The sequence below is a fragment of the Mobula hypostoma genome, chromosome X1 (genome assembly GCF_963921235.1).
Source record: "Mobula hypostoma chromosome X1, sMobHyp1.1, whole genome shotgun sequence".
NCBI lineage: Eukaryota > Metazoa > Chordata > Chondrichthyes > Myliobatiformes > Myliobatidae > Mobula > Mobula hypostoma.
The window spans coordinates 21,121,457-21,142,706 of NC_086128.1; the positions used below are offsets into that span (position 1 = coordinate 21,121,457).

General features: G+C 40.4%; 1 protein-coding gene across 3 annotated transcripts in view; it reads right to left on the reverse strand.

The window, feature by feature from the left end:
• Positions 1-1,467: 1,467 nt before the first annotated feature.
• The window catches only part of LOC134340616 (collagen alpha-1(II) chain), a 90,085-nt gene continuing 70,302 nt past the window's right edge, over positions 1,468-21,250 (reverse strand). For all 3 annotated transcript variants that reach the window (XM_063038063.1, XM_063038062.1, XM_063038061.1), the window contains 11 exons: positions 17,282-17,389; positions 17,144-17,197; positions 13,842-13,949; positions 13,560-13,613; positions 12,866-12,973; positions 9,494-9,547; positions 5,495-5,602; positions 5,013-5,301; positions 4,487-4,674; positions 3,392-3,634; positions 1,468-2,965 (listed from right to left, as the gene is read on the reverse strand). In XM_063038063.1, coding sequence (XP_062894133.1) covers positions 2,819-2,965; positions 3,392-3,634; positions 4,487-4,674; positions 5,013-5,301; positions 5,495-5,602; positions 9,494-9,547; positions 12,866-12,973; positions 13,560-13,613; positions 13,842-13,949; positions 17,144-17,197; positions 17,282-17,389 — 1,461 coding nt within the window. In that variant the 3' untranslated portion in view covers positions 1,468-2,818. The remainder of the gene's footprint in view (positions 2,966-3,391; positions 3,635-4,486; positions 4,675-5,012; positions 5,302-5,494; positions 5,603-9,493; positions 9,548-12,865; positions 12,974-13,559; positions 13,614-13,841; positions 13,950-17,143; positions 17,198-17,281; positions 17,390-21,250) is intronic.

Here is a 21,250-nt window from a genome sequence, read left to right on the forward strand (position 1 = left end):
CTAATCAATTGAGTACGTACTGATTAAAATCCATAAGTATTAAGAGATAAACAGGGGCAGCACCATAATTGGCGATAAGATGTGATCTTGGGCTACTTTGAGATGAGGGAGAATAAAATAGGCCAGAGATAAGTAAAGGTCATTCAGTACCTACCTCTTGTAAACTTATTCTTAAGCAAGGAGTCAGAGTAAGAAACTAAAAGCCAGAAAGCCAATTGCAGGATTTGTTCTATTATTAAGTAGTTTGCCTGGAAAATACATAACCTATTTTGGCAAATAATTATACCAGATCATCTCTGGTACAATATTTGCAAATGTCATTATACCAGTCATACCATGTTGTGTTTCAAATGATCATTTTGTATCCCTTGGTGTTCATTGTGCCCCAGGTGAAGAGGACAGTGAAATTACCTACCATATAACTGGTCAGCACCGGGTTCCTAGCACTCTCCAGTTTGCCCATGCCCTTCCCTTCTATGGGAACAATGGCTCTACTCAAATAGGCCAGTCAAGATTGAAGCATTAAGAAAGTAAAATTTGAGCCATGGTGTTACAGTATGGTACAATGCAGGATCTGAAATCTTTTGACCATTACACTTTTATGAGATTCATTGAGTTGAAATGGTGGACTTTCACTATTTGCAACCAGAAGGTTACACCAATATTTTTCCTTTTCTGTATGTGATTTTCATCCTTCTGAAGAATTTGTGTGCAGGAGTTACTGTAATTCTCTAATATCCTTATTGGGTTTTAAACGTATTCCCAAAATCCACTTTCAGTTCATGTGGGATTTATATGGTCACTCTATAACATAATGAAACTTTGAGGGGAGTTTTAATGGAATTCATTGACTGGGAATCCCTTGGAGTTGAGGAGAGTGTTGCCTCAGTGAAGAGTAAAAAATGAATAGGGTGTTAAATTAACATTGCACTTGATTTTGTCCAGCTGCTGGGCAGGCAGGTTAAGTTGCAATTGAATCCTGTTTCTGTATCAAACTCCACCCTTGATGATTAAATCTTGTTGAATTTGGTGTGGAACTCCTCCAACACCAGGTGGTTGGTGATGGTCATACCCATCAAAGTTTCCTCCTGGTTTCTGCTAATGTGGCTGATATTTTCTTACAGAACACTTGGGGTACTGCAATTGTTTCAGTGGGATAATCAGTCCGTGTACAACAATTTGCTATTGCATCTCCAGTGAGGGAAAAGACAGCCAGTGGGTTGACAAATGGAGATCCTCCCTCAGGGAGGGAGAGGCTGCTGACACCCAATAAGCATTGGGTGGTGGAATTTAAAAAAGAAAAGTAGAGGGAAAATTTGGTCGGGATCTAAAAGGACCATGTCTCTTTTGGTCTGTCCTGGTAACAGCCCTGTTTGTAGGTCATGGTGAGTAACCTCTGATCAAAAAACAGCTGAAACCATGGTGGGTACTTTTTTAAATTAAGTTTTATTTGTGTTGTTTCGTTTTTCTGTCATGAAATATCCCAGAATAGATAAACATTTTCAACAAAGATACATCATAGGATGGACGTAATACAAATAAAAAAAATCAAAACAAATGTGTTTTTAATAGAAAAGCTTTCTATCTTTATTGCTGTTGAGGGGTAGTGGGTTGAGAAAAAAAAGTACAAAGTGACAGAAGCTTTTCACAAGAAACAAGATCATTAGTGTTGTGATGGGAATGTTCTAATCTACCATGCTTCAAACCAGTATTGCAAAATATTTAAAAACATTTGAACTATTTTACATATACAAAATAGTACATATCCTTGGTTTGTTTTGCCCCCCAAAAAGCCTACCTCTTTTTTTTCCCCCTCTAGTTACAAGAAAAATTGCACAGAAGCTAGAGATGCATGGAGTTAGGGAGAAAATAAGTCATAGGAGGAAAAAAGGTTTAATTTTATCCACATGCCTAACTTTGGAAAACATAGGGGAAAAATTCTGTGGTTTTTTACAAGATTTGGTTAGAGATGAGATCACACATCATACATTTTAGAATTTTTTGCTGCAATACTGATTGTTACTTAGTAAAATGACTGGATGTTAAATAGGTGTTACAAATTTTAACAGCAAATGGCAGCTTCAGAATTATTTTATTCAGCACCATCAAATCTTGACTGGATCTCTAGTTCACTAAACTGTCCCAGGAGGAGGAACAAGAAGCTAAAAAAAAAAGTACCCTTTTTCTGAATTAAACTGGATATGGGAGAGTAATTTGGATTTGTCTTTATCTCCGCACCAGCTTCTGTTCCTACTACTGTGTGTTTAGTCCCTTCAAGATCATTAGTGTGAGGTAGCTTAAACTGGGGAAGTTCTAGGTTGTGTTCCAAACTTCCTTCATCTTGATAGAAAAAGAGGGCAGGCAAAGTTAGATACTGGAGTACTTAGAATCTCTTAAAAGTCTGCAAAAAAAAAAAAAAGAAATCCACAAAAAAACGCCCAGATCAACTTGTACTTTCCACATTTTTTATATCAATTGTTCTCCATGTTACAGACTGGTTTTACAACATAGCACCATTTTTATATTTTACACAGTCTCCTGCTAGTAACCTTTTTACAGACTGGTACGGCATGAATATTAGTAATACCTGTGCTGGTACAATCCAAGGGAGGGCCTTCAACAGATATCAGTAAACACTTTCGCCTGACCTGAAGATCTTACAGGAAAACAATAAATAAATTAACCGTTTTCACCGTCTGTCCAGCTAGGCCATGAAGTCCAAAATGTAAGCGTGTGGATGAATGGAGTGATGGATTGGATCAGCCATTCAGTGCAGAAGTCCTAGAAGTGATTGGAAAGTACTGAGGTCCTTATTATTTTACAAGAAGCAGACTGCGCCAATGTCAACACCAAATTCCTGATCTGAACCACCAATATCCAAAGGTGCGACATCCACAATAGGCAGACGGGTTGTTTTCTGTGATCTGTATTCAATGACTGTCTTGCCCCATTTCCCAGTATGTTTCTGAAAGAAAATACATATTTTTAGTTGTAATCTACTTTTCTTTTTCAAACATAACTTAACAATTATTCTCTCCTTCATGTTTACTCTGGTTTATCTTTGTCAGTGTTTCTCCATCTGCCAAAGTGGGAGGAGATTCAGAGTGTTGGTCATCATTGCTTTATAGTAGTTAATATCCATGTACTTTGCAAATTAGCAGAATACCTAACTAATTTCTCCCACATTATATCACTTTCAATTACTATTGTAATTATTTGCCATCATGAAACAATTCATCTTACAACCTGTCCGAAATGATGCATGATTTCCCCAGTATGGTGAGTGATTACATAGACTACATTCAGATGTAGTTCCCCTTCCCTAGGATGAAAGCAATTGATGTAATATCTAATATTCTTTCTTTAATTAGATAAAATTCTAAAAACGTACCGTGCAGCCATCCTCCAGGACAGTGTATGTGAACCTGCTGTTTCCTTCAGCTCTGATTTCAATGTCATTGGAGCCTTGCAATAAGAGGGCCTTTTTCAGGTTGCCTGTAGCTCTGTCCATGTAAGCAATGCTGTTCTTGCAGTGATAGGTGATATTCTGGGAAGCCTCGGTGGACAGCAGACGCAAGAAAGTCATCTGGATGGCAGCAGTATTGGCTGTTAGACTGCCATCACCATAGCTGAACTATAAGAGGAGGGAAAAGAAGGCTCAATACACTGGAAAAATTACAGAAATGTTCATAAGAATGCTATATCAGCTCAAAATACACAGATTGGGAAGGATCTAGATTAAGTTTACTGTCTTAGTTGCTGGCGGTCTCAGACAGAAGTATTGAAGGCACTACAGCTGATCCCAGTACCACCTGTATTCAAAAAGGGAGAAACTCCCTTTCTAGAAAGGGAGAAAAAGTGGATTTTCTCCCTGTGTATTTATTGTATTATAGAAACGTGTTTGAAAATCTGTAGCTGCTAAAAGAGGAAATGAGTATCCTGAGAAAGCTTAGACCAGAGCTTTGGACAAACCTCCAAGTAACTGAATGGAGTTCAGCAAAGAACGTTGGAGAGAAGAGCATCTGAACATCAGGCTATCAGGAGTTGAAGTTGTGAGACAGATCTGAATAAAATGAACTCCAGCCACTTTGTCCCACCCCAATCAAAGGATATAAGGATACCCCAGTGCTGAAACTAGTGCTCTTACTGAAATCGGCTAAGTCAGCACAGACTTTGTTGGCTGTATCTGTGGCTTATTGGTTGACATTGCTAAACCACTCACCCAGTACATTAACTCAACCATTCAGTGACTTTAGCAGAGAATTAAGAATTAAGAAAGACGTAGCGAGAGTTGAGGCAGCCAAAGTGGGACAATTAGCTTACTGTAGCTAAGTGGTTTAATGGTACCCTATTGTTGTACACATACTGAAATTGGTCAGCTGGTGTACAAGATCCTCTTTCAGTACAAGGGAGAGATGCAAAATCTTTTGGTGATCTATATTCTTAATCTCTCATGTTTTTAGTTAATGATTATGAAGGAACTTACATGGAAACCACCATTCATTGTCTCACCGAACCATACGTGCTTCTTGTCTTTGCCCTTGCTTGTCCACCAGTTCTTGCGTGGAATACTTGCAGGGTTGGGATAGACGCAGGTCTCACCAGTTTCCATGTTGCAGAAGACTTTGATGGCATCAAGTGTGCAGCCCTGGTTAGGATCAATCCAGTAATCACCTGTGATAAAAATCAGAGCAGACTTGCATGATCTACAGAACTCTGAAACATTGAAATTCCCACTTCTATTAAATAATGCTATTTTAGAAGGAGACATCAGAAAATAAAGCTAAACAAATGTTCCAAAGAAACTGATGAACCAAAAATATACATAGAATGACAATAGAAAAACACCAATGTAATGGTACACTCATTTGTTAAAATATAGTAAGTTGATGAATTCAGCAAAGATTGAGCTGAATCAGAATTTTGGGTCTGTGAGACAGGAATGAATCTTCTTTTACCATGATACCGTAGGCCGACATTCTAATGTCATCCTAATATTCATGTCTACCTACCACTCTTCCAGTCTGCATGACAAAGTTTCAGGTCTCGGCAAGTACGAGCTGGATTCTTCTTGCTTCCTTCTGGGCTACGAATGTTTTCAATTTGGTTGTTCAGGGATTTCAGAGTGGCATCAACCTCTGCATCATGTTGACGAAGGAATGGAGCAGCCTGGTCAGCCCGGAAGTACCGGAGTGGATCAGGAGCTTTCTCGGGTTGTGACAGGCCAGCGAATGCAGACATATCAATGCCAGGGCCTGGTGGGCCAGGAGGACCAGGTGGACCAGCATTACCAGGAGGACCCTGTTGAGGAACATCCAGTGCAGCATTAAATTGTGTTACAGGTACTTGAGGAGAGAATCTAGAGGAGTTAGAGAAAGAATGTCTTGATTTTAACAGCAAGGAGAAGGATGAGTGTTGACTTGGTTAAATTTAGTACTAATTCCTTTGCTACCTTCTAATGTGGATAGTGGGTAGAAGATGGCATGATACTCACAGCTGGGCCGGTTTCACCAGTGCGACCACGTGGACCAGGTGGGCCAATGGGACCAGGTAGACCATTAGAACCATCCTTACCAGCTGGCCCAACGGGACCAGGGGGACCCTGAAATGGGAAGCAGCAAACACAGTTACAAACTAGCTCAAACTTTTATCTCTTTAAATCAAAACAAAATCATTAATAGATAAGCAACAAGTACTTGCAGTGAGAGAAGGATGTAGCAGGAGGGGGGAGAATCCATTTGTTGTGACCCAACATGGTGCCAATGGCATAGGTAAATCTGCAAGTTTGAGGAGCTGGGATCAAAACTGAAACCCACAGGACCACGTTGGTGGTGATCTTTGGATTACTTCCTTTGCCAGCTATAAAACTGGTGAAGAGTCAAAGTAAATAACAGGAATTCTGCAGATGCTGGAAATTCAAGCAACATACATCAAAGTTGCTGGTGAACGCAGCAGGCCAGGCAGCATCTATAGGAAGAGGCGCAGTCGACGTTTCAGGCCGAGACCCTTCGTCAGGACTAACTGAAGGAAGAGTGAGTAAGGGATTTGAAAGTGGGAGGGGGAGGGGGAGATGCAAAATGATAGGAGAAGACAGGAGGGGGAGGGATGGAGCCGAGAGCTGGACAGGTGATAGGCAAAAGGGGATACGAGAGGATCATGGGACAGGAGGTCCGGGAAGAAAGACGGGGGGGGGTGACCCAGAGGATGGGCAAGAGGTATATTCAGAGGGACAGAGGGAGAAAAAGGAGAGTGAGAGAAAGAATGTGTGCATAAAAATGAGTAACAGATGGGGTACGAGGGGGAGGTGGGGCCTAGCGGAAGTTAGAGAAGTCAATGTTCATGCCATCAGGTTGGAGGCTACCCAGACGGAATATAAGGTGTTGTTCCTCCAACCTGAGTGTGGCTTCATCTTTACAGTAGAGGAGGCCGTGGATAGACATGTCAGAATGGGAATGGGATGTGGAATTAAAATGTGTGGCCACTGGGAGATCCCGCTTTCTCTGGCGGACAGAGCGTAGATGTTCAGCAAAGCGGTCTCCCAGTCTGCGTCGGGTCTCACCAATATATAAAAGGCCACATCGGGAGCACCGGACGCAGTATATCACCCCAAGAGTCAAAGTGTTGACTGTGAGGCTTAAACAATGATGTGGAAGACAAAGGTTCTTAGTCATTAGCATTGTTACCAGCAGTAAAGCAGAGAGCTATTCCGTACAGAGGCACTCTCTTAAACTGGGATGGCAGTTGGCTCTTGGCCAAGCAGAAAGCTAGGTTTTAAATTTTAAAAAGTGTGTGTGTCGGGGGGTGCTCAGTGTTGGTGGGGTTGGTGTGATGTAATATTAGGTTCAGGGGGTCAGAAACTTATAAATTTAAATAGGTCAAGAATAGTGAACAAAATAGCAATCTGGGTCATAGTAAGGGGGAAGGTAGAGAATTTAAAAATCAATGTTTTGATAAATGAGGTTAAATCAAGGAAATGTGTATGGTGACTAAAATGTTAGAACTAACTTCCAAGATCCTTGACAATTAGAAAGGGCAAACAAAGTGGACAAGCAGGGAAGTTGCTAGCACTGAAGAATGGCCTAACGTAAGTAATAGAGAATGATCTTGCATTGGTAGTACAATCAATATGTGAAGAATTTGACACAAGAAGTGACAAGAAGCTGTTTAGAAACTGACTTACAAGGTAGCCAATATCAACTGCATAGTTAGAGAGACTATTAATCAAGAAGTAACTGGCGTCTTCAATAAAAGGTAATACAATAGTGAATGCATCATTAATTTTCATAAAATGGACAAAAGTAATGTGGAAGATAGGTTTACAGAATCTATTCAGGAGCTTCTGGAGGCAAAATGTCATGGAACCAGTTATGAAACAGGTCATTTTAGATCTTGTCTTGTGAAATTGTCTTGGATATTTCTTTGTGACTGCAAGACCCTGTTGGACATTGATAATGTAAAATACTGCCAGTCTGGTTCACTGGTTTCTTGCCAAGACCAATGGTGGGGGAGTGTGTGGCCTCAGTTGTAGCGAGGACTAGGCCTTATGGCATGGGCTTGCCTGCTGTAGCAGTCCAGGAGCGGAGATGCCAGAGGCAGTGTGGCATGGTGTCCATGCTGACTGCTAAGAACTGTTTGTTCTTAACGACAACACCCATGCACTAATTTACAGGACAAATTGCTCAGGGACTTGGGCTATATTTTTTTTTTCCTGTGACTGTATGTTTACTGCTATGTTGTACTATATGTGCCTTGTTTGGCTGTGTTCATGGGTATTCATGTATGGTTGACTGATAATCAAACTTCAACTTGAAATGAGAGGGGTTAATCAGTAATCTCATAGTATGGGGATCTCTAGAGAAAGGGGAAACAAAATTATAATAGGGAATAAGAAAATGGTTGAGATTTTAAACTAATATTTCACCTTTGTCTTCACATTAGAAGGAATAAATAATATACTAGAACGCCTGGGTAACAAGGATCTAGTGACAGCAAATAACTTAATGTTAGTGAAAGGGAAAGTATTGGAGAAATTAAAGGGACTAAAAACCAACTAATCTCCTGGACTAGATGGACTGCATGTTAGAGTTGAAAGAAAAATTGCTGTAGTGATAACAGATGCATTATTGGTAATCTTCCAAAATTCCCTGGAATCTGGAATAAAGTGAAACAACTATTGTGAAAGGAGGAAGTGAGAAAATTGAGAACTTAAGGACAGTCAATTCATCAGTTGTCAGGAAAATTCTAAAATTTGTTATTAAGAGATGGAAATAGGTCGTTAGTAAATTGATTATTATTGTGCAGCATTAACTTGGTTTTATGAAAGGGAAATCAACTTGTATTAATGGCTGAAATGAAAGGATAAAATCCTTTCAAGCTCTCTGGTGATACAAAACTATGTATGATAGTAAACTGTGAGGAGAATAGAAGGCCTAGGCTGGAGAGTCTAGTTCTATTGGTTAATGTCTAACGATATAATGATACTGTTTGGAACTCAGGTCAGGACAAGTTTCTTGGGGGCAAACTTTTGGAATTCTGAACATCAGGCAGCTGTGGATGGTGAATGGTTAAGTACACTGAAGGCAAGGTTGGATCAATAGATCTTTGAGTACTAGGCAAATTATAGGGATATGGGAATTGGATGAGAATGTAAACCTGAGGTAGAAATGTCCCAAAGGACTTAATAGAAATATTGTCCAGCCTAAAATTTAATAGAAGACCACAGATACCAAGACAAAGGGATGCCAAGAATGAACATTTAAATGGCTGAGATGGTAAGAAAGTAGTAAAGTTGAGTTTTAGAGAGAGTTCTGGAGTTTAGAGAACACAAATACCAGACTCAAAGGAGCAAAAGAATTGAGAGGTTGAAGTCATATGTAACATATCATATCTAATTATAGTATATAGTACAATATAATGCAGATTGACCATCTTCAATATTTCTTTGGGGTGAAAACCTAAACAATGGATTATTGTTTTTAAGGTTTCGTTTGTATTGTTCTCATGTATGTGATACTGGTAAGACTGCCTTGCTCATCCCTAGTTGTCAATACTGATGACTTTTATAGTTGAGCCACTTCAAAGAACCTGAAGTGTACTGTGATACTAGAGTCACATATAGTTTCATCAGACCAAGTAGATGTGTTATAATCCCAGCCCCAATGATCCAATTATGATGTTGCAACAATTAGGCAGCTGTCATGGTGAATTTTCTTGATACCTGGTCACAAATGACCAGATCTTAGTGCCTGTCTTTGTGTACTTCATCTTTTAACTTGGCACTCTCATATTGTTTTACCCGGACCATAATCGCTAAGCTACCATATCCACTAAACAGTACAAGTTTAAAATACTATCAATTTTTAATCTGAAATGAACTGAATTTGGAGAGTATTATTCATGTGGTGGTATACTATCCATAATTTCTACTCTGGAGATTTTTTGCATTATGTTTTGCTTAATTAGAATTTAATACAATATTGAGGTTAATACTCACTCTAGGACCAGAAGGACCAGCAGCACCAACAGCACCTTGATCACCAGCAGGGCCCTGGAAAAGAAAGAAAGAGCATAAATGTCACGTATTCACAATAAAGATATAAAAAATAGAATGAACTTCACAAATTGGTGAATACAGGTAAATAGCGAAATAGTTCTGAAATTCCTACATCTAAGAGGTTCAAGTCTGCATAATCCAGCTGGGCAGTGGGATAGAGTTTGGATAGGATTCAATTCATTGTCTGCTGTTGAAATTGATATGTTTTGGAGGAAGAATGAGAATGTGGATAGGTGTTGCTGGTAGGGTTGATGTACTAAATAAGAGGTTGGTTTTATGATATTAAAATTGTTCCTTTTTTAAGAGTTCTTTTAAAATGAGAGATGAAATCATAAAAAAATTCAAAATATCCTGGAAAAAAAACTTGCATCCAAGATTAGATGTTTGTAGATTTACAATCCACAGTAAGAAGAAGGCACAATGTTTAGTTTGTCATCCATTCACATTCTATCACCGTGAAGACTAGGATTTAATGCAATCCCTCCCTAACTACCCTTGAACTAAGTGGCCAGCTAAGCTATTTTGGAGGACTGCTCAGAATCAATTACATTGCTGTGGGTGTTGGGTCACTGTGTAAGGACAGATCTTCCTCCCTAAAGGTCTTCAGTGAACCAGAATGTTTTTAAGACAAGCAACATACATCAAAGTTGCTGGTGAACGCAGCAGGCCAAGCAGCATCTATAGGAAGAGGCGCAGTCGACGTTTCAGGCCGAGACCCTTCGTCAGGACTGTTTTTAAGACAATCTGGTACTTTCATAGTCAACATGACACTAGGTTTGAACTTGTGTCCACCAACTATACTGATGAGTTGGAGTAGAATGCCATCGATTCATTCCGCCAAGCAAATAGAAACTAATCCTGTGTTCCTAATAACTTTGGAGAAGATGAGAATAGATACAGGTGATCACTGCCGTACATGGAGGCGGAGGCCATTTCGAGAGAATGGAATGCACCGGTAAGCTATGCTAAATGAAGCATTGAAAATTCCTTTGCCTCCACAGATGCTGCTCGACCCGCTAGTTTCTTTCAGTAGTTTGTGTTTTGCTCTAGATTCCAGCAGCTGCAGTCTCTTCTGCCTCGACACTAAGCATATGCCCAACTTCAGGTATTATATATATTCTTAACAACAGTAATAAGCAATGTCTTAATATTATCTTTTAATTTTCCTCTTCCACCCCTTTGTTACAATAGACAATAGGTGCAGGAGTAGGCCATTCAGCCCTTCGAGCCAGCACCGTCATTCACTGTGATCATGGCTGATCATCCACAATCAGTACCCCGTTCCTGCCTTCTCCCCATATCCCTTGACTCTGCTATCTTTAAGAGCTCTATCTAACTCTTTCTTGAAAGCATCCAGAGAATTGGCCTCCACTGCCTTCTGAAGCAGAGCATTCCACAGATCCACAACCCTCTGTGTGAAAAAGTTTTCCCTCAACTCCATTCTAAATGGTCAACCCCTTATTCTTAAACTGTGGCCTCTGGTTCTGGACCCCCCCAACATCGGGAACATGGTTCCTGCCTCTAGCGTGCCCAATCCCTTAATAATCTTATATGTTTCAATCAGATCCCCTCTCATCCTTCTAAATTCCAGTGTATACAAGCCCAGTCGCTCCAATCTTACAACATCTGACATTCCCGCCATATGATTACAATATGATTCTGTGGGTGAAGGATATCTCTGAACTTCTCAACCAGATACCCATCCTTGAAGCAGTAAAGTGAACATGGAGGGGTGAGGATGGGGTTAGGGGGACTCTCCCTCAAACTCAATCCTGTCTATTACTCACATCCACACTTGAACTTGACTGTATGGGATCACAGGATGACATACAGGAGCTGGAATTTTAAATAGTTCCCCCCCACCTAAGGGACTAGATCCAACTGTTGGGCCCCAGTTTCCACCACTGCCATTTCACTGAACTTCTATGCTGAAGGGTTGTGAAACTGGGTCTTCTGGTTTGGTTCTGTTACACACTGCCTTTACTAACTGTCAGGTGGATTTCAACTCCTTTTATCAGTTGGGTATAAAAATGGTGTTCTCACAGCTAAGTTGGTGTTTCTGCCACATTAAAATCAAAGCCATGCATGCCTCTTCAGGATAATACTAATCCTGTAGCACTATTGAAAGGTAATCGAGAATTCTCCTGGTGTTCTAACGAATATCTCCAAAAACAGGTTTTTTATGGCTATAATTTTCATCAAATGTTGGTGGGATTTTGCTGAGTGCATTTTGGTTGTCTAACTTAAGTCACTTACTTTGTTCACTACAGTTCAAAATAATTCACCGAATGCGAAGTGTTTTAAAGTGTTTCCAGTGTATGATGAGATGCAATATGGATGCAAATATGCATACAGATACAGTGATACATTAGATAATATAAAGGACCCTCCACAAAACGAAAGTGATTTGCTTCCAATAGGTTTACAGTATGAACTGTACAGCCTGAACTGGGTTAAAAATTTTTGAATTGGGGCGGAGGTCAGGAGGAAGATGGCGCCTAACGGCAACTCCTTTGTTTGCATCTTCAGAAACAGCTCTAATTCTATCTTTGATATCTCCTTTTTTTTCCCCTTTTCAGGGTTCTTTTGAAGACCCTGACCTGGAGTTACACTCTGACTCCAGTTCTTTGCGGAAATGGGACCCGCTCTCGGTGTCTCATGACCAGCCGCTTTTTGATTTGCTAAGTACGCAGCCTGGAAGACTAGCGCACCTTCAGGTTGCCAGATTTTCGTGGTGCTGCAGACGGGCTGATTCAAGGCCGGTGCCGCCGCCTGCTGTGTCGTGGAAGTACACAGAAGGTCGTAAGCAGTGAGCTGGCTGCTGGCTGTGTGCCCAGAGACCCGAGATCTTTGGGCACAGAGCTCGGTAAAAGCGTCGCAATAGACTTTTAACACCATAAATCAGCGAGCTGTTTTGTTATGTCTCTCCTCTCGCTGTGAGATGGGACACCTCTTTTTCCCTTATTAGGGAGAGAGTGTGGGAGCCTGTGGTATGTTGAATACTGGGTGAACGAGTAGTCTTTGGGGTACTGCAAGTCTGTGTCTTTATTGATGCTTTGCTGCACACTTGAGTGCTCATTGGGGGTGCACCGATGCTTTTTTGCTGGTGGGGGAAGGGGGGTCATTGCTTTCCTGCTGCTTATGCGTGGGAGGGGGGAGTTGGTGGGGGCTTTGGGATTCTAACATTTAACTGTCATTCATTCTTTGGGGCACTCCTCTGCTTTCATAGATATTTGTGGGGAAGAAAAAGAATTTCAGGATGTATATTGTATACACTTCTCTGACATTAAATGTACCTATTGAAATACTCACAGGAGGTCCAGGTAGACCTTGCAGACCAGTGAAGCCTCTGTGACCTTTCTGTCCTCTTTCGCCTGTTTCACCTGCTTCACCCTTATCACCACGAGGACCTTGAGGACCCTGAAGAGGAGATTACGTTCAGGAGGTTAAGACAGGCTTGTCATCAAGTGTCACTGCTGGAATTCTCATTTTTGAACTAAAACTATCAAAAATAAACAGTGTCATGTTGTCATTTCAGGAATATATGACAATGTGAGCTTCACATGTTTTTGTGAAACTGAATTGGGCATTATTTTAATCAAGGCATAAAAATAAGATATTATATTTGAATGTTACTCCAAGCACATATATATTTTTAACAGCTTTGTGCGCATATACTATCTAAACTTTGGTAAAGGTAAGTAAAGTACCTACACCATTGGAGGACTGGGGCTTTCCTTTGGATGATGAAAAGATATATTCCATCTTCCCAAAATGTCTGTCTTTGAGACAACTCTGTGCTGCTACTAAATCAGGAATCTCTGAAATGCGACCTCATTTCTTCAGTAACTAGCATTACCTCAGCATGGTGCAACTCCTGATGCAATAAGTTCGCTCTCTCATTAACACTAAATCTGAATTTTTAACCTAAGCTTTTACCAAATTCAACCTAATTGAACAAACCCACCAGATTTGTACAAAACATTAAATTACAAAGATTACTCACAGGCATACCACGAGCGCCAGCAGGGCCAGCAGGACCCATTGGACCTTGAGCACCCTAAATCAAAGGAAAATAATGTTATTAGTTTATTAATAAAATACAGCCAGGATAAATGGTCAATGTAAAGATTGCCAGTGATCAAAGTTACCTGCATAGCAAAAATATAGCAAAGTGTAAAAAAAAATCAGTATTTAATATCTGTGATCTGTGCAGCCATTTTTACATATTATTGAACAGCTGCTGTAAATTAAATAGTATAGATGTTCTGAAGCCACTGCTACTTACAGTTTCACCTCGGTTTCCTTGTTTGCCAGTTGGGCCAACAGGACCTGGAGCGCCAGGGGCACCAGGAGCACCAGGGGCACCAGCAGGACCAGTCTGACCTCGCTCACCCTGTTGGGAAGAAACACAAAGTCATCATGAACCAATCAATGGAGGAAAGCTTGACACAAATCTTTTTTAGTATGAGCTTTCACTTCCTCATGTCTGTTGGAATATGAAATGCTTTACCCTAATGAATAGTTGAAGGGAGACTACTTTTAAAGGACAAGTGGATAAATATTTGAAGCAAAGAAGGATCCAGGGAAGATGGGAGAAAGTAGGGAAGTGGAATTATTTATAGATGGTTACAGCAGGCAAAGACACAATAGTCCACATGGCCTTTCAATGCTTTATCCTACATGGCTCTAACATTTGATGCCACACAAAGATCCAATAAACATGTTTAAAATCTTGAATATTATGGGTAAATACCGTAACTGTTAATGACCATTTGGCCCATCGAGCACGTTCTGATTTTCCATCATGGATGATTTATTATCCCTCTCAGCCCCATTCTCCTGTCTTCTCCCTGTAACCTTTGATGCTCTGATTAATGAAGAACCTATCAACCTCCGTTGTAAATATACCACATGACCTGGCCTGCACAGCCATCTGTGGCAGTGAATGCCACAGATTCACCTCTCTCTGGCTAAAGAAATTCCTCTGCATCTCTGTTCTAAATGGATGTCCTTCTGTTCTGAGGCTGTGCCCTCTGGTCTTAGACTCAGCCACTACAGGACATATCCTCTCCCCATCCACTCTGTCTAGGCTTTTCAATATTCGATATGTTTCAATGAGATCCTTCCTCATTCTAAACTCCGAGTACAGGCCCGGAGCCATCAAACACTCCTTGTATGTTAAACTTTTCATTCCTGAAATCATTCTTGTGAACTTCCTCTGGGCCCTCTCCAATGCCAGCACATCCTTTATTAGATAAGAGGCCCAAAACTGCTCTCAGTAGTCCAAGAGTGGTCTGACCAATGTCTTATAAAGCGAATGCTAACATTGCATTTGCCTTCCTTACCACCGACTCAATCTGCAAGTTGACTTTTAGGGAATTTGGCACGAGGACTGCCAAGTCCCTATTGCACCTCTGACATTTGATTTTCTCCCCATTCTGAAAATAGTCTACACCTTTATACCTTCTTCCAAAGGGCATGACCATACACTTCCCTAGAGTGCATTCAATCTGCCACTTCTTTGCGGATTTCCCCAATCTGTTTAAGTCTTTCTGCAGACACCCTGTTTCCTCAACACTACCTGCTCCTTCACCTATCTTAGTATCATCCACAAACTTGACCACAAAGCCATTAATTGCATCACCTAAATCATTGACATATAATGTTAAAAGGAATGGTTCCAACACTGACCCCTGTGGAATAGCACTAGTCACTGGCAACCAACCAGAAAAGGCCCCCTTTATTCCCACTCTTTACCTCTTTAACTTGGGGGCTATGTCTAAGCCTCTGTGACTGTTAATAACTAGATACATTAACATTTGCCAAAAAGTGCTATAATAACACGGACTTGCACCAATCCTCTGTGACTGGTAGTAAGTACTTGGTGCATGTCCATACTCCAGTGATAGGTAATAACGGGGTACATGCAATTCTCATTATAACTCATAACAACTGGTTCATACCAAACTTCTTTTGTGAATGGTGACATCCGATACACACCCATCTCTTTCTGTGACTGGTAATAATTGGGAATATGCCCATTCTCACTATGACTAATAATAACTTAGTTTCCACAAATCTTAGTTGAATTAGAAATAACTGGTACATGAGTCATTGGTGATAACTATACATGCCCATCTTTTCCAGACTGGTAATAACTGAGTATACGCCCATTCCTTTCTGTCTTTGGTAATAACTGGGTAAACACCAATCCCTCTATGACTGATACTAATTAGGTAATCATAAGTCCTTTTTTTTTCACAGGTTAAAAACTGGCACATATCCATCCCTTTGTAACTGATAATAACAGTATATAGGCCCACCCCTCTCTGTGACCGGCAGTAACTTGTAATAAGACCATCCCACTCAATGGTAATAACTGGTACATCCCCAACTCTCTTTGTGACTGGTAATAACTGAATACATGCCCATTCCATTCTGACTTGTAATAACTGGTAGACACACATGACCGGTAACAACTGTGTGTATGTCCATATCCATTTCCCTGTATCTCAGCACAAATATGCAGTCTGTGAACTATTTCTCTGCTTTGACATTAGCATTACCTATACATATTTATTAAAGTGAATTCAACAGATATCACACTTAAATTCAATAGAGTGAAGCAAAAGAATTTGAATATGTAAGAAATTCAGAAAATGTTAACAATGTTTATAGAAGATTTAATTTATTAATGAATAAACCACTTATTTATCTAGATCTTTTAATCTACTGTTTTATTATTTCACTTAATTGTTTATTGTAGGTTACCAGTTATTTTGTTAACCTCTTAATTTTTCTCTTATTTTATTGACTTTGTTAGCAGTGCCTAACTTCATAGATTTGCATATTTTATTATATTTTCACACAGCATCAGGAGTTCTGTGGGTAATTGCATTCCTTGGGTTGGAAAGGAACAAGGATGCAACATTGTTTGTGTACATTCAATATTTAGGTGTTTGAGCATTTGAATTGAGGACATGATTGGCACAATATGTTAGTTTTTTTCAAAATCTTCATTCTTGGAGATTCAGGTTTTCACCACAGTGAGGACATGAAAATGCTTCACCTTTTGAGGAACGTTAGGGACCTCTATAATATAATTTATAGATACACTCAGAATTATGTGGATTTATTTAGAAACAGCAGCATGAAAACAGGTTGCTTGGTCTAACCAATCCATCTTGGTCTTTAGCCTTCACGATTAGTAATTTTAATCTCATATGCCTTTACTTTCTCCACAATATCCTACCCTTCAATTACCTGGTGAGTTAAGTCTTAACTGTCGAGAGGCTCTCAGCTATAATTACCAAGGGTGACACAGACCAATGAAATACTGTTCTATTTAGATTCTATGTGACATTTGGCCCTAACCTCACCCAGCTCCACAGGAAGCTGCATTTCTGAAATTAGAATCCAGAAAGATCTTACTTTCTGGAATTAGGATTTGGACAAAGGGAGCTCTATTTTGTAAACAATGTTATTCCTGATCTTCAGTGAAGTGTTATATTGAGCACTTACATTTTTGAATTTATTTATCAGTAACTTACTAATCCTCGGTGTTAATGTACAAATTATTCACCATACCTTCACGCCAGCTGCACCATCTCGGCCAGGAGGACCATCAGCACCAGGGTTGCCCTGTTAAGAGAACACAAAGCAGTCAGGACTGCTAAAGAACACACAAAAATATAATTATCGGTGTAGTTTGAAAGATTTACAAACCTCACGTCCAGGTTCACCAGAAGGACCAGTAAGACCAGGTGGACCAACTGGGCCAGGGGGTCCTCTGTCACCAGCAGAACCAGGAGCTCCTTGCTTCCCAGGCTCACCCTAGAAGGAAAAGAAAAATGGAGATTACAAATCAATGTCCTTGATGCACTATATTTTTCATTTACATAAGTCTGGAAATGACTGATGATATCATTGTTACCATTCTACTCCTGGTGATAATTTCTGGACTGTGATGATACAACACACAACCAGTCTTTGCAGGTGGGCTGAGATGGCTACTCAGTGTTACAGCTCTGAATGCATGAGTAAACCTGGTTAAACTCAACAAAGTTTTTTTTTACATACCACTTGTTGAGACAACCATTTCACATATAAGGTATCTTCCCACCACTATTTCATTTTACTAAGTTGCTACAGAACAGAGGTACAACTGCAGCTGTTTAGGTCAGCATGTATTGGAATCAGTGCAGTACCCAAACTTAATGAGCTGAGGAGACGCAGTCTGGGATGCAACATCGCCTACAGAAAGAAAATCATTCTGGGTTATCAACCATGGCAAAATATTACCCAGAAACAATTGAACAGTGGCAATGTTGTCTGAGGGCTAAGACACAGCCAGCAGCTTCTCCTCAATGAGGACTTCTGGAATCAGACAACTATCCATGTTATATTGTTAACTACCATAAAATTGTCCAAGGCCATCAAACTTTACACATTTTGTTCTTTCTAGTCAAGGATTAGGTATATCTAAAGGGCAAGCATATTTGCTGATGTGGCTCTCGCACATCAACAAATACACACACATAATATTTAACAGAGTTGGCCACTTCATTACATTGGTTATGATTAACACCAGCGATGCAACAAACCATCAGAGTTCTTTATATCTGCTGGATTTCCAGGAACTCAGGAGGCAGTAATTGCACCTGTGTTTGGGCCCATGAAAACAAAGTTGTGTACTATGATAAATGGGAGGGTATTTTATTCTAATAAGAGGTCAGCTGGTGTGCAGCTCCAGCACCAGGTGATGCAGGTGAATTCTTGCTTCCTCAGTATCTTTCAAGACATCTTCACTTTAAGGCAATCTCTTGTGCCATCTTTATCTGAAGTGGATGAGGGAATAACAGGAAGACCAAGGCCCATGACATCCATGTACTAATATATACACAGTTGAGTCACAGGCCTTGTTACAAGCCAGAAATCTTACAGAAAATACTATTTTAAGTTATCTTAAAATAGCGTTTCAAATGTCTTAACTGATCAAGTGATATAATATTTTATGAATAACCAAAGAATACGACATGACTTTGCTCTGGCAGCTTGGCTCAGATGATAGCATTCTGTTTCCTGAATCAGAAAAGCATGTCTATAAACACTAAATGTTTATAGCCTAATTTGCTAGTGATTATTCTGGTGGATGCAAAGAATCCATTCAATGAAAAGCATGGAGATCCCCTGGTTTCTTAGCCAATATTAATTCCAAGCAACCAGAGCAAGAGCAGATTAGGTGGTCATAATTCTCATTTGCCGCTTGTGCGATCGTGCTGTACGCAAAATTGCCTGCCGCATTTGGTTATAAAACAACAGCGAGTCCATCTTAGAAATAATTTATTAGCAGTGAAGCAATTGGGGATATGGAAGAGGACAGCATAAATGCAAGTTTCTTTTTCTTGCTCTGCAAGGAAGAACAGAATGTCAAAGCCATGGTAATATATCAATCTGAGATGCAGCCGCAGAACTAGCTAGGCAGCAAGCAAGCCTGATGTATAAACATGAATTCAAGGTGCTGGCTGGTGTTGCTCCATATAATAAAATTGCCATCCACATAAATTAGTGAGGCATCGCTAAACCAACTGCAGTTGTACTCTCTCGTACTCAGATGTAATCTCTTCCCAACCAGAATCCTGGACCATGTTTAACTTTAACTACAGACAAATAAACACACAGCAGAATGTGCAAATTAATTCCATTGATTTTATTCCAATCATTGTATAAATAGTGAAAATTGTACTTTGTGTCTATTTGTTGGGGTAGAACACCTGGCCTACCTCATCTCCTCCTTGTTGATTCCCTCTCAAAAGGAGTAATTGTACAGTCTGGCGGTGAGTTCCATAGTCAGGCTTCTGGAATTGTAGTGGCATGAGACCATGTCTGTGGAATGGACTCCAGGAGCTTGGCCTCCATCTCAGTCATGTTCACCACTGCTTCTTATATACATTCTGGCATACCTACTGTTACTGACGTAGGGAATCTTCTGTTACTCATGTAGAGAATCTTGATAGTTTGGCTCAATATGACCCAGTCATCTCTTTAATGGCTACTTACCAATGCGCATTCTCTCAATGCCCACTAGTGTGAGAGTAGAATTCAGGCATCTATAACATCTGTAAATCCTTTAAGGTTGTCTGTATCCAATTTCCACATTAACTGAGCCTTAGCTCTCTATAGTGGTAGTATGAACATTCATGAGAAGTGTCCCAAGTGTGCCAATGATCTGCACCCTGGGGCTACCACACACTCTATGTAGAACTCCAGTGCAACCACCCGTTCCTCCATAACAGCACAGATCCAGGTTGTGTACGCCTCCACAATCCTTTCACGATTTTGCAGAGAACATTTCACGTACGTAAATGATTCCAGTGAACGGTTTGCTCAGACAGGTCCTTAAGCAGATCCTTTGGGTTCGATATCCTCGTGTTGCATCAGTGCCGGTAACCACACTGGGCTTTTGTTCAGTAATGGGCCCTCTTTCTTCTCCTCATCCGTGAACTGCGACTTACCCTGAAGTTCCTCCTAAACCTCACTATCTATGTTCTCTGAAGTGTGTAGCTGTACTTGGTGTTTGACATAGTGATTGTGATACAAAGTGTCGTGATTGTGGCCTTCCTTGCTGTTTTTCCATTTCTGTGAAAAGAGAAGATAATGTGTCATTCCATGGTATTACCTGCACGGTAACTTAGGTTAGCATGTGCCTGAATGACAGTTATTTAACAGATCAAAATGATACAACAAAAATATTATAATACTAGCCATGAACTTGTTGGAAGCTTCCAGCTTTGTCGTCCCCCACTCCCTCTATACTCTCCCTGTACATTATTTCCAAAGTGTCGTTCTCGAATAGGGTAGGGGGCTCGAATTGGCTGGGTCCAATGCAGCACTGTTCTCGCTGATTGAAGGCCATCTTGTCCTGCAAGCAGAAGAACAGTATTGATAATGTTGAATGCACCCAGAGCACGGACAGTTGTACATGCAGTTGCACAGTTCCTGTGGTGTACTAGATGTTTTCATTAAATGGGTATTACCCTGCTAGATTCACTTCATTGTTTACATCCCGCATCAGCAATTCATAGCTTATATATAAGTATCCCCATTCATGCTATCCATTCATTGCCCTTGTATGTCATGGCAGTGCTAGACAAATGAACTTCCAAATGCCAGTTTTCAGAGAAAAGCAGGAAAAAATGAGAAGTTTGCCAGGTTGACTTTTTTTGCATGCCCATTTATGGCAGGTGCATATGAATATTATTGACTTACCTTAGCCGATTTCTTGAGATCTCTCATCTTCTTCCTAACATCTTGTCAGGTTCGGCGAGTTCTGGAAGCAGCATTTATATGCTCCACGATTTCTTTTCATACCCGCTGAACCAGGTTTCCCTGAGGAGGAGCAGCCCTCCATGCTGTGTATGCTCGCTCACTTCTTTTAATTAAAGCCTTTAGCGCCTTGTGGTCAAAATGGTACTTGCTGTATCTGGTACACATCACTGTCCGAGGAAAATTGCTGTGGAAATAGCTGCACTGGGCTGACAATGCGCAAGATCAATGCTTTAAGCAGTTGCTTAGCGCTCAGCCTACACCATCAAAAACAGGTTATCATTTGCAGTTTGCAGACTTGCTGCCGCATTTTGCAACATAACAACAATCACATCAGTTCAGAAATAATCCGTTGCCTCTTTGCGCTTT